Source organism: Phasianus colchicus, chromosome 3 (assembly GCF_987193195.1).
Source record: "Phasianus colchicus chromosome 3, bPhaCol1.hap1.1, whole genome shotgun sequence".
In the NCBI taxonomy this organism is placed as follows: Eukaryota; Metazoa; Chordata; class Aves; order Galliformes; family Phasianidae; genus Phasianus; species Phasianus colchicus.
Genome location: NC_143438.1, coordinates 55,110,034 through 55,122,222, shown reverse-complemented (window position 1 = coordinate 55,122,222; position 12,189 = coordinate 55,110,034). Strand labels below are relative to the sequence as shown.

The window sequence follows — 12,189 nt, the reverse complement described above, 5'->3', positions numbered from 1 at the left end:
GTGTTTTTTGCTTCTATCATTAAAGGCTATTTATTTTATTCCTGCCTTTTACTAATAATATAAAAAAAGAAATTACTACAAATTCAATGGTTGGACTCATTTTTCAAAAATAAAATTGAATGTCTATTTTCTTGAGACCTTATGATGTGAAATCAAGGTTAATAATGGAAACAATGCATTAGGTGGATTGTTTCTGTAGCAAATACAACATCTGTATCATGTGAGCAAAAACTATCAGATTCTTAGTTCTCCAAAAAATTGAGGAAGTAAATAGTAGAAATGCTATTTTACAAACTTTCACTTGTTATTATATTTAAAGTAATATTATATTATTTTTAATTGAAGAAGAAGAACTTACTCATGGAAGCGGGGTTGTGGATTTTTTGTTTTGAACTGTGTCAGTCAATATGGCTATATCTTTGCTGCTAATGCTAAAAGAATAAAATAGAAAAAGTACCATGACTCCACGTACGGAAAGAAGTATGGATTACAACGGTGCTTAAAGTGCTTTCTTATTTGAAGAGATACTTACACAAATGTCTTTTCATGCTCATCTCCTCATCATTATGTACTAACTGCTTGTCGCTTTCTCTCATGTCATTTATAATATAATCACTGTGTACTAAGTTCATACTCAGAGTTTAGCATATTGTCATAAAAACATTTGAAAACAGGAAAATGACAATTCTTTTTGTGTGTTATTACTGCAATTTGAAAATTTTATTAAATACCGAAATGCCTCATTGCATCATTTGTTCCTTTGCTTCCAGTGTTGGTTAAAGCACTAAATAAGTACAAATAGATCATACTAAAAGCATATCCATCCTATTCTGGGGATTCTGCGAGGATTATTTACTGGTGTCTTGCAGAACAGAAATGAGTTTATGATCCCACGTGACCATCTATCTGCTGATGCTGCAAGATGTCTTGTCTCCAGGATTGGTTTCCATGTACATGGTTCACCAAAGTTTCACATCTTATGAATATCTATACATTAAGTCTTTTTGATAAATGGCAGTGCTGTAATGTGAGATATCAAGTTGTATACTTTAATTTGCCAGTACCAGAAGTTGTGGGAGCAGCAGAAGCTGTCGCTTGACTGCCTACGTACAAAGGGTCCAAACAAGCCACTTTGGCTGCAAAGAATGAATGGATACAATGAAGGACTGCAAACAGGTTGGAAAACTCCAGCTCCTGGAAGTGAAAACAGAAAGATTAATCATGAAGCAAAAGAAGACATCACAAACATGCACCCAGGAATGAATTGAGTTTTAAATGGAAATAGTCTGAGGTAATTCTGCTGATGTATCTGATAGTTCTACATGATAGGCACTTAAGAGACAGAACTATTTATTCCATAAATAATTTTTTGGAAGCTAATATGGACAAATTTCTGAGTAAAGTGGCTGCACAGAAATATGAGGTTCTTCCTGCTAAAGAGAAAGGAATGTGACAGCCATATACAGTATGTTTTTCCCCAGTGTTATTAATGCAAATCACGTGCATTTTGCAGGTTGATTTCTCTTTATAAATCAATCAATGGAATGAGTGCATTGTGTCTACATACCTCGGGGTTACTGCTGCATGTACTCACAAAGATCAGTAATGTTGAGTTCTATATATGTCATGCTCATCTGTCATGTCACCACTCAGTGGTAACTATTATCTCACCTATGCGAATCTTTAGTTAAGAAAACAATGCAAAACAAAAATTTTCAACAAGTGCTACTATCATACAGAGATATTCTTACTATCATACAGAGATATTCTGGCTCTGTTTTCACTGAGGCATTTTTCTTGTACCAAAAGTAAGGAACATACTTGGAGTTTTAATCTTATTAAAAATATTAGACAAAACTCTTTGTGTTCTACTTTAATTTGCATTTTTTTTTATAGCTCCTCAGATGACATTTTCTTAGAAACAAGGTGAAAACAAAACAAAACAAAATAATTTATATATATATATACATAGAAATGTTTTCCTTTGTGTCTAATTGATTTTATCTTATCACTGGGATCATAATGATGATGGTTTTTTTTTAGTTATTCTTTAGTATGTGTGATGTTAGCATTTAATCAATAAAAATAATCTGTATGAAAGCAGACACTGATGTTATGCACATAGGGATGGTGATGCAGATTTATGATCTTTCTGCTTTGATTCACTGCCTATGTAGATTTCTGCACTGAAACTAGGAACAGAGAACTGTGGTATATCCTATTTGTGTTTCTGTCTAGTACTGATATTTCCAGGTTATTTAATGCTGACAGCTTTGCTTCTGAATAAAGCAATATTTATAGTATTGTAAATTTAACAAGAACAAAAAAGATAAAATTCTAAAAATTACATGAGCCTTCCTTTTTTTCTGGAAGATACTGCTTTAAATACTTTATGGAGACATTCAAAAATCCCTTATGTGTGTGATGGAACAACTGCCTGCAAGCAGAAGACATATGCAGAGTTTCCCAGTGATGTACGAAATGGGTGGAGTTCTGTTCAACTCTCTTACAACCTGAGCAGATGTCCTTTGGAAATGCTCAGAAATGATTTTTTAATTGCTTACAAGCTTCTTTAAACTCCCCTAAGTACCAATTCACAATAAAGATGATGAAGTTTGTGCCAAGTTTCACATACCTGCCATCTGTATTCATTTAAAAAAATTCTGTTTAGAGATACTTTCATTTTTAAACATTGAGAAAAGTGTAGTTTTGTTACAGTGCCAGAGATTTCTTCCCCTTCTACCCAAATTTCAAAATAAGAAAATTTATCATAGATGGGAAAAATAGGGGAAAGTCAAAGATAAGAAAACAAGGAATTATGGAAGCTATGTCTGAATAAGAAGCATCAGTCACTCAAATCGTTACTTTTCATTTGAAACCTTTCTATTAATAACATCTATTCTTTGGTACTATAAAATAATACTGAAGCTTAAGATGAAAATATAAATATTTAGTGGATCTTACAAATATTTGCGATGTCAGCTCTGTGTTATATTTGGAAAGACTGTCTTTCCAAATATGTGTCAGCAGAGCAAGTCTATTAAAACAAATATTGCAGTTTGAGAATTGTTCGAGTCAATTAGGTAATCCTATTGCTGAAAGTTCTTATGTACATCATAATTATGGCTGCTGGACACTGAATTTTCACAGTGCATTAGTACAGTTATTATCAGTGTATTAGTACAGTTAACACAGGCGTTTCTACAACAGTAACACATTGGGAAGATCCATTGCTCAATGGACCTTCAATAAAAATGTGTGAGGCAATGGCATAACTGCTGAAGGTCCCAATGGTTTGCTACTGCTGTTAGCAATGAAACAATACATAAATTAATTTGATAGTAAAGATGAGCACTAACAAGTCAACGAATGCTAGATACTACTTGGCTTGAAACATAATTCTTTCAGTTCAATAGGTGCATCATGCAGCAAACTAAACAGATCTCTCTGATCACACAGTTTAAGAAATTACATGCATTTAAGGTGGCTTAGGTAGAGGATCCAAGTAATGCAGCTTATTTAGAAGACACAAATATAAGCGTATAACCAAATGCTATGAAGCTACTTAAAGACACTGATGGCTTGTGTTGTAACTGTGCAGGGCAGAAGTCACACTCTTGTGATCACATCTATTTCCCCAGCAGTGGATGTGGCTTAGAGGCTAAAAAAGTCACACACTGACTCTGTTACAAGCAGATTTCACATTAAAAGTGGAATTTGAAGCAGTGTGAAACACAGTGGGCTGATATTGGTATGTGATGAGTATATAGATGTCTGATTAATAGCTGCAGCTGAATTCAAGGGAGTAAGATTGATGCAAAGAGATCCATCAGGAACAACACTTTCCAGGCAAATTAGCCTAATCACAATCAAGTTTAATGAACAGATGAAGGTTCACAAAGAACTGCTGACAGACAAAACATTCCCTCAACTTCTGTTGAAAACTTGCACCTTCAAATCGCCATAGGTCTGCAGTACTGCCATAAAATGGAGGGCAACCCACAGACTTTTCTACATATCTAACTGCCCCTGGTTGTTTTCGCATTTAGAATGCTCTGCTGTCAGTCATATGCTTGTCTGAACACACTTTTATCTAGCAAAGTAGTGCACATTGCACACGCAGCTTCAAGTAAACAAACAAATAAATCCTAAGAAACCTGAAGAAATATTCTGTCAAGCTATTAAGTCTGCAAGCTGTAGGGAAAAGCAGATGCTCTGAATCACAAAAAAGCAAAGAAATCCAAATTTAAGCTGCAACTACTTATCCATGCACAAAAACACAATTTACTCTTGTTCCACTTTCCAGACTAGAATATTATTGTATCCTCTTGATCTTGATCTTCAAATCATCCTCCCACCTTCTTGACCAAACTACTTTCACTCAACATTGCTGTCGTTATACCAGATATTCTCAGATTATTAATCTGAAGATTCATTGTTTCTGCACAGGACAGTGTAAGCCAACAAAAGATGAAGAAGACAAATATGGAAAAAAGGAATACAGATAATGTTGTCAGATAAAAAAAAAAAACACAAAACAAAAAACAAAAAACAAAAAACAACAACAAAAAACAACAAAACCAGCTACTATTTCATTATATTAATGACACAGCTACCCAAACTCTACATATACAAACTCAAGTAACTGTTAGTTTATGATTCAGAAAAAATCATGGTATTGTCACATATAAACTGCTGATATGTGAATATATTTGTTGCTTCATCAAATGTCTATATACTGGGATATATACTGGGATAGAATCTGATTTTAAACAGATACAGAAAAAATACAATCTTTGAGCAAGACATGGGAAAACTAAAAAGTGAGTCACGCAAACTCACGCAGTTCAAAAATCTGAACTCAGAACACAGTCACTGCAATTGAGCAATCACTCTGTAAAAATACTAAGATAGATACTTGAAACCCATTTAAAGCTGAAATTCTAAACTTGAAGAGCACTGTGATGCTCACAGAAAAGCCCTCAAGGCTTTAAGGGATTAAATTAAAATTATACTTTGGAGAATATACTTGAAATGAACAGAAATATCAGCCTGGAAAATAGTGCAAGCATTCATCAAGGCACCTTACAACATACCAGAAGGCAAACATTATGTTCGCATTACAACATCTCTAATGCAGGCTGTCTTATTTTAGATTCGATTTCTATATGGAATAGTTTCAAGTACAAATTAATTACCATTAAATGTTATTAATGCATTATTCATTACTCCCAGATATTTAGAGTTATGCACCTTCTTTTACTGACACCACAGTTTTTCCCAATTGACCAGGTCGTCATCTTCATGTGCTGCTCACCACTGTTCCATGACACTTAGCTTAGGGCATTAGCTAGTCTGTGAACAAAAGCTAACAGTGCAACTGTGTGACCTTGGCCGAGTTTTGCTGAGAAAGCTGTTAAGCTGTGAAAAATCCTTGCAAGTTCAGAAAGGTAAAAGGACAGAGAGGATAGTTTTTTGAGGTATACACCATGTTTTATGTTACAGAGCTGAAATGGAAGGACATTCATTTTCTCAGCCCAACTGTGTAAGCCTGTTGCTACTTTACTTTACTAGGCATCAAATCCTTGCCATTGCGATGGGTCACACAACCTTTCAGTTTACAGAAATTACTGGTTATTATATTTACTTACAAAATTCAAATAGAAACGGTATGTAGTAAAAACAGACGACAAAAAACAAACAAACAAAAAAACAGCAACAATTCTGCTTTAGATATATAGATATTGGATACTGCAATGTTTGGGAGTCTATATGTACAGAAACAGAATCTTTCATAGGTTTAAGACATTTTTCTCAGAAAAACATAAAACTGCTTCCATTGCAGTAATCCACTACTCAGTCAGGTACAATGGAAGATTATAGTGCTCTGAGTTTATTACAGTGCTGAGATTCCATTAGCCTCCGGAAGCTGCTCTAATGCTGAAAAGCCATTAACAGATCATGAAGTTATAGCTAAAGAAATAGGTAATTAGATAGCAAGATGCATAATGTATCCCTCTGTGTTTTATAAATGAAAAGAAAGATCTGTCCTGTTTTTTTTTTCTTTCTTTTTTTTTTTTTTTTCAGTGAAACCAGAGCAGAACAACAGTGCTGAAACAGAGGGATACATAGGCTCCATGTTCTACAATGCCGATTGCTCTATTTTGTAGCTCTCAGTCAGAAAAATTCTGACTGTGCAAACCTGTGCAATATCTCCTGCTGAGTGACAGCTGGGAAATAACCTACAGATTGGAATGTCCAAGAGGTATTGATGATTAATGTTGCCTCTAAATGGTTTATATCTCGGAAACTACTTAGACCTTAACTATGAGACCTTCAAAGTCAGGTGTTTGATTGGCAGGCACTCTGCCATTGACCACCAGTGTGACCTATGGTAATTACTGTTCAGGTTTTTCAGACTGCAATTGTTCACGTCTACGAGGAAACACTTCCTTTATTCTATACTATGCATCTTTACAGTAGCATGATGTTGTTTCAGTGAGGCCAAACAAAAGCATCAGTACAAAGTCTCTACGTTTAAACATTAAACCATTTTTGAGCCTGAAAGAAGTATTCCTAATTAAACAGTAACCAAATATAAAGCATATGTTGTTCATCTCAAAACATGCCATTTTTAATTTTGTTAAGTCAGGCATGAAAAACACTAAAATATTTTGACAGCGTTATAAAAATATTAGGTTTTCAGTGTCAGTGAAGGACTTTCGCTTAGGAATGTAAACTCTGATAGCAAGTGTGTTTTTCAAAAACAAAAGTTGACTGATGAAAGGATGTAGTTCTGCATTTCTTTCTCAAAAAATATCTCAGATTTCGTAACACTAGAAATTATTGTTCTTTATATTCAATCGGAATAAAGAGGAAACTATAAAGTCAGTAAGGATAAAATTTAAAACACTGCCGCATAATTATTTTTTAAATGTTAATAACATTAACTACCTCAACACTCTACCACTCTTAATTCTTTAGGTCATGAGTAAATATTTAAGATATAAAGGATATCATCACGCAGACACAACAAGCCATAACTGTACACATACAGGCTGCACACAAATGTGCAGCATTATATGAAGTGAAGATAGGAAGCATTTGGATTTTGATAACTCACATTTTTACATGAAGGAATTCTAGGATTAAACCAGTATTACTGGAAATCGATCAGTCAATCTGTAACTGAACCATTTTACATTTGCAAGGTGAAACTGAATTATAGCACATAAAAAACTTTCAACGTATCTTGTCAGCAGCACAGTTGAAACTCAGACATGCTGAAAACAAGCACTGCAGAAGAAGAATAGCAGGAGTCTCAAATCAAGTATGCACACACCATAGCAGGTTCTGCACAGAGCATGGTAATGTTGATGATGAAGAGGAAAAACCTACTCTCACTTCTAGTACCTTATTGAGCTGTATCATAGTTACTTGCCACACTGATTTCTCACTACTGTTTGAGAATGCAAAAATGAAAAGCCCTAACAAGTTAATGACTCCTTAGAATTTTTTGTCTCAGCTGTAAGTCCTCATCCAGCTATATTCCCCACATAATATAATAGGCAGACAATTATATTTATCTCAATAAAACATTACCCTGTATGTCCTCCTTACAACAGCAGGTCTCCAGGCCTTCTGCAACTCAGAGTTTCATTTAACAGGTGGTGATAGCTTTCGCTATGAATATTCATCACAACCTTTAACAGCTGTTTGAGAAAAATTCCCATCATCTGATTCCAAATGAAGCCTGCATACAGCATGCATGAAACCTGGCATTACAAGCATTTCTTAAAATCTGATTAACATTTCTCAATGACTAGAGAGTTTCCCAAACAGATATGTCTCCAGTTCTGTAATGCTAATAAAGTCCAAAAAATAGAAGCTAGATTGTTCCACATCTTTTCTTGCTGAATAGTGCTTTAAATACTTGAAAGGCTCAGTGGATGCAGAGAGGCCTATTCACAAAATGTTAAGCTAAACAAAGTTAAAAAATAGGACATAAAAATGTTTTCATTCTTTCTACTGACAAGTATATCTTATAGTTTTTAGTCTAAACAATGTACTTCATATATCAGCAAAGCAGTAGGAACTTGATAAATGTTGTAACACCGTCCAAACACCACACAATCTGATCAATTTTTTTTATCATAATGTAACTGACTTGCTTTGAGTATCAAGAAAATTATATATATATATATATTTATAAATTGATCAACATGAAAGATTAAATTTATAATCAATAAAAGCATCCAGAGAACATGACAGTATATTAATTAGGATGCTAGTAAGTTTGTACAATATTGTGCCTTCATAATTTAGAGGTATAATTTCTACTTTGATAAAAGGTGGAAAGGTGAAGTTTCCTAGAAATAAAGCTCTGTTCAGTTTAACTGGGAACAACAGTACCATAAAGTAGTAGGATATCTCTGAGTCTTAAAAAGTGATTAGCATGTCAGATTTAATTAAAAAAAAAAAAAAAGAATAAAATGATGAAAGCCATGTTTCTTATTCGACATCTAAATTTGTAACTACGTGTTGTTTTTAAATTGATGAAATGAAGTATCACTATTCAGCTCTTGGTTTCCAAAGAAAATTCTGAGAAATACTGTATCATTAACTTAGCTAGTTCTAAAATCTTGTGTCCATGTAATAGCAATACGAGATTAATATAAGAAAAGAAATGTTGAGTTTCAATTTCCAGCTATACTTAGAAGCATAATAAAAGTTTCCCATTATTTGCTTAAAAGAAAATTATCCTCACAACTTCAGGGTGTTAAGTTATGGCTTCTTATTGGTGAAGAAAAGAAATTCGGTACTACTGTAACATTTGCCAAAGGAAATAAGAATATTTATGTTTGAGATGAAGAAAAAATGTGATTGTACTGAAAGTCCACCACACTTCATTTCTACTGATTTAATGGGAGCTTTTGTATACCTTCGTTATATTGAATATAACATTTAAAATCAAATAAATAGCTGGGAAAACAGTATAGTAAGGGCTTCCAAAACCAGCTTTAAAGCACATCCAAGCAAACATAATCAGGATTACAAAAATGTTGGGATTCTAATGAAAAAGACCTTTGATTCAGTCTTTCAGGCAGTTTCAATGTTCCCAGGAAGATCACTTCCTTATGCATACTGGGACAATAAATTCTCAAAATACATTCATAAAATTAGCCATAAATCTTTCAGGGTAACTCTTTTCAAAAAGTAACTCCTGAATCAAAAGCACAACTCAAAACAGAAATTTTGAAACAGACCGAGACACAAAGCTTCAATGACATCTTCTTGTAAGAGGATATATGTTTAATCTGCAATATTTTTTATTGAGCTGTAGTAACAAATGTTAGATCTTTGCTGTATTTTCTGCCCAAATTGACTCAAGGATGTTTTGCGCTATTTCTTTATGATACCAAGTATAGAGAAAAAGATAGGGCATTCAAATTCTCAGCCACTTTTATCAAAACGATTAACAGACTTGGCAAATACCCCTAAACTCAGCAAGTCTTTTTTTTTTTTTTTTCTTTACTGTAATGGCACTCTATAAAAGACTTTAACTTACCAAAAATTCGAACAGTTTATTCAGATTTCTTTGTTTGTTTTTTTTTTTTTTCTTTCAATTTTCACTTCAAACATTGAATGACTTTTAAATCATTTAGCTTGATTTACTCCTCTTGTCTCCCAGCTGCTGCTGTAATAGATGATTTAAGGTAGATTTATAAAAGAAAAAAAAATTGTTTTTACCTTTGCTTCAATTTGTTTATTATCTGGGTTTTGGAAAAGGAATTTGATTTTGCTCTTCCCATCATCTGAAGAACCTTTGAGCTGGGAAAATTTGTACCTCCAAAGTACAGCCTAGAGGAAAAAAAATACATATACACAAGCAGTCAGTGCAGTTGTTGTGGTAAACTGTATGACAAACAGCTGATTGCCTTCTAGCAGAATTTTTAACCTCTCAGTGGTACATCATAAAACCAACTGAGTCTTATGTAATCTGATGCCTCTTTGATCATAGGGATGTAGTATACTTCACAGACAGTATGTGACTGAGATCTGACTGTATCTGTGAAACGTATTCTGAAATCTCTTTAACTATACTTAATCCTGATTTATCATGTCCAAACACAAAGATTTTTACACTGAATGATGACATGAATGACACTGAATTTGATGATTCCCCAACCTATATGAAGTGATTATGTTTCACAAAATTACTTTCTTTTCACTTACACAGGAATAATAACAATAAAAAAAAAAACTAGTTGTATCTACATAAATGGCATGCCATACTTAAATTTATAACGTAACAAAAGAAAACCCAGAAATGAAAATTAATTTTGAGTTTACCTATTAAAGCTCTAAATGGGAATTTAAGTAGATCATTGATTCCACACATATTACTGGTCATTCAAGTCTTTATATTACGAATTGCATCATACCATGTTGAAAAAAGACAGATTGCTCGACAAAATAATCATAGAATAAAAAAAACTAATTACAGCTGGCTCAAAAAAAATATCTTCTACGTTTATTATATTTAATGTAGATTTAAATAGTCAAGCAGCATTTGAAACTCCATTTTGCCTAGAAGAACCATTTTTTAATTGTAAGTAGTTTCAACCTAATTAAAAGGTATTTTTCCCTGCAGGTGTTATGAAAAAGTAATATTTTTGTTGTGATTTCCGTACTTTTTCACATAACTGTAAGATCATCCTTACTCACATCAGGCTGTTGAATTAGACAACACAAAAACTTAAGATTCTGGGTGTTGTTTTTTTTTATTTGTTTTGGCCTAATGGTTTGTAAATTATTTTCATTTAGTGGCTTTTTTTTTTTTTTTTTTGTATTAAACAGAAAATGAGAGGTGAAATTCTCAACTTTCCAAAATAAAATCAAACTCCCTGTACCAATGTCTTAATTTCATTATGCTATAAACTGAAATACATCTTCCACCTGCACCAAGGTAAAGTTAGTTACATTCATAATTGTCTAAATAACTGGAAGAGGGTGAAAAAATGATAATATTTTAATTGTGCACAGTAACAATCCAAGTACAAGATTTATTTTCCAGTATCGAAATTGAAGCTTGTAATTATATGAAGGCTGCTCCAAATGTAATGCCTCCTATTTTATCATGTTGGCCCGTGATGTCAGAGACAGATGTTGGTGGTATGGGAGTAGAGGTTGAACCTTCCCACCAGTATTCCATTACATTTTGATGCAGTGTGATAGATGGCAGCAGCCGGGAGGTGTGACAAAATGATGGAAGTGCATATGAAGCAAAGAAAAAATTATGTCCATTGACATTCATGGAATCTTTCTGAATGTTTGTGGAGATCAAACAATGAATATGAACACAGTGAGGCAGTGGGTGGTGTGTTTCAGCAGTGGTGACAACAACAGTGGGTTACCTCCACTGGTGCAGATTTTTATGAACATGGCATGCAGACTCTTGTCCATCGTTGGCAAAAATGCATAACTGGTGGTGGTGATTATGTTGAAAAATACTGTGTTGAAGCTGAGAATTTGCTCTATCAAGTACTGTTATTATGCTCTTTGTATTCTTTGTAGTTTTCATGGAATTATATATGAGGCATTACTTTCTGAGCAATATCTTTCAAATCAGATTAAATCTGAATGAAGATGAAGAATGCATAAAACTTTAATTCTTCAGCATTTCCCATGCAACTTTGTCACTTGCTTTATTCCCACTCAGTGGACAGTGAATGATGGTCATACCAAACCACAGGCATAATTCAAGAACACACTTCAATTTAAGCATATCATGAGTGTTGAGAGTTCTACTTAGCATGGCTCTCAGATACATTACAAAATCAGGTCTGTAGTGTAGACGTGACAAAATCCTTGTAGAGATAATCTCATCAAGATTGCACTTGTTTCTTCAGAATATCAAAACAGGTTCTCAGAACTGACATTTTAAGAGAAAACTTTGCAGACGCTATTAAATCCTCCTCATCTAAAGCATAAAGATTAAAAAGACCATTGACTATGCATGGAATAATTTCAAAATAAAAGAACTACTTTACTTCTTCTTGCCAGTCTGTGTTTTCATTTTTTTTTTTTTTTGAAGGACTATTTGTTTTTTTTAGTTAGTGCAAAATGTTTAAGCAGAGAACTGAGACTGGTCTGTCTTTATTCAGCAACTACTTCATAGAACCAAAG

At 33.5% G+C, this 12,189-nt stretch overlaps 1 protein-coding gene across 8 annotated transcripts in view; it reads right to left on the bottom strand.

Moving 5' to 3' along the window:
* Window positions 1-380: 380 nt before the first annotated feature.
* Window positions 381-12,189, bottom strand: part of SNTG1 (syntrophin gamma 1) — a 332,486-nt gene continuing 320,677 nt past the window's right edge. For 4 of the 8 annotated variants that reach the window (XM_090137577.1, XM_090137572.1, XM_090137573.1 and 1 more), the window contains 2 exons: window positions 9,751-9,861; window positions 382-1,194 (listed from right to left, as the gene is read on the bottom strand). In XM_090137577.1, coding sequence (XP_089993703.1) covers window positions 1,036-1,194; window positions 9,751-9,861 — 270 coding nt within the window. In that variant the 3' untranslated portion in view covers window positions 382-1,035. Of the gene's footprint in view, window positions 1,195-9,750; window positions 9,862-12,189 lie in introns of all 8 variants that reach the window. The other 4 variants (XM_031612876.2, XM_090137575.1, XM_090137576.1 and 1 more) reach the window with 2 other exon arrangements.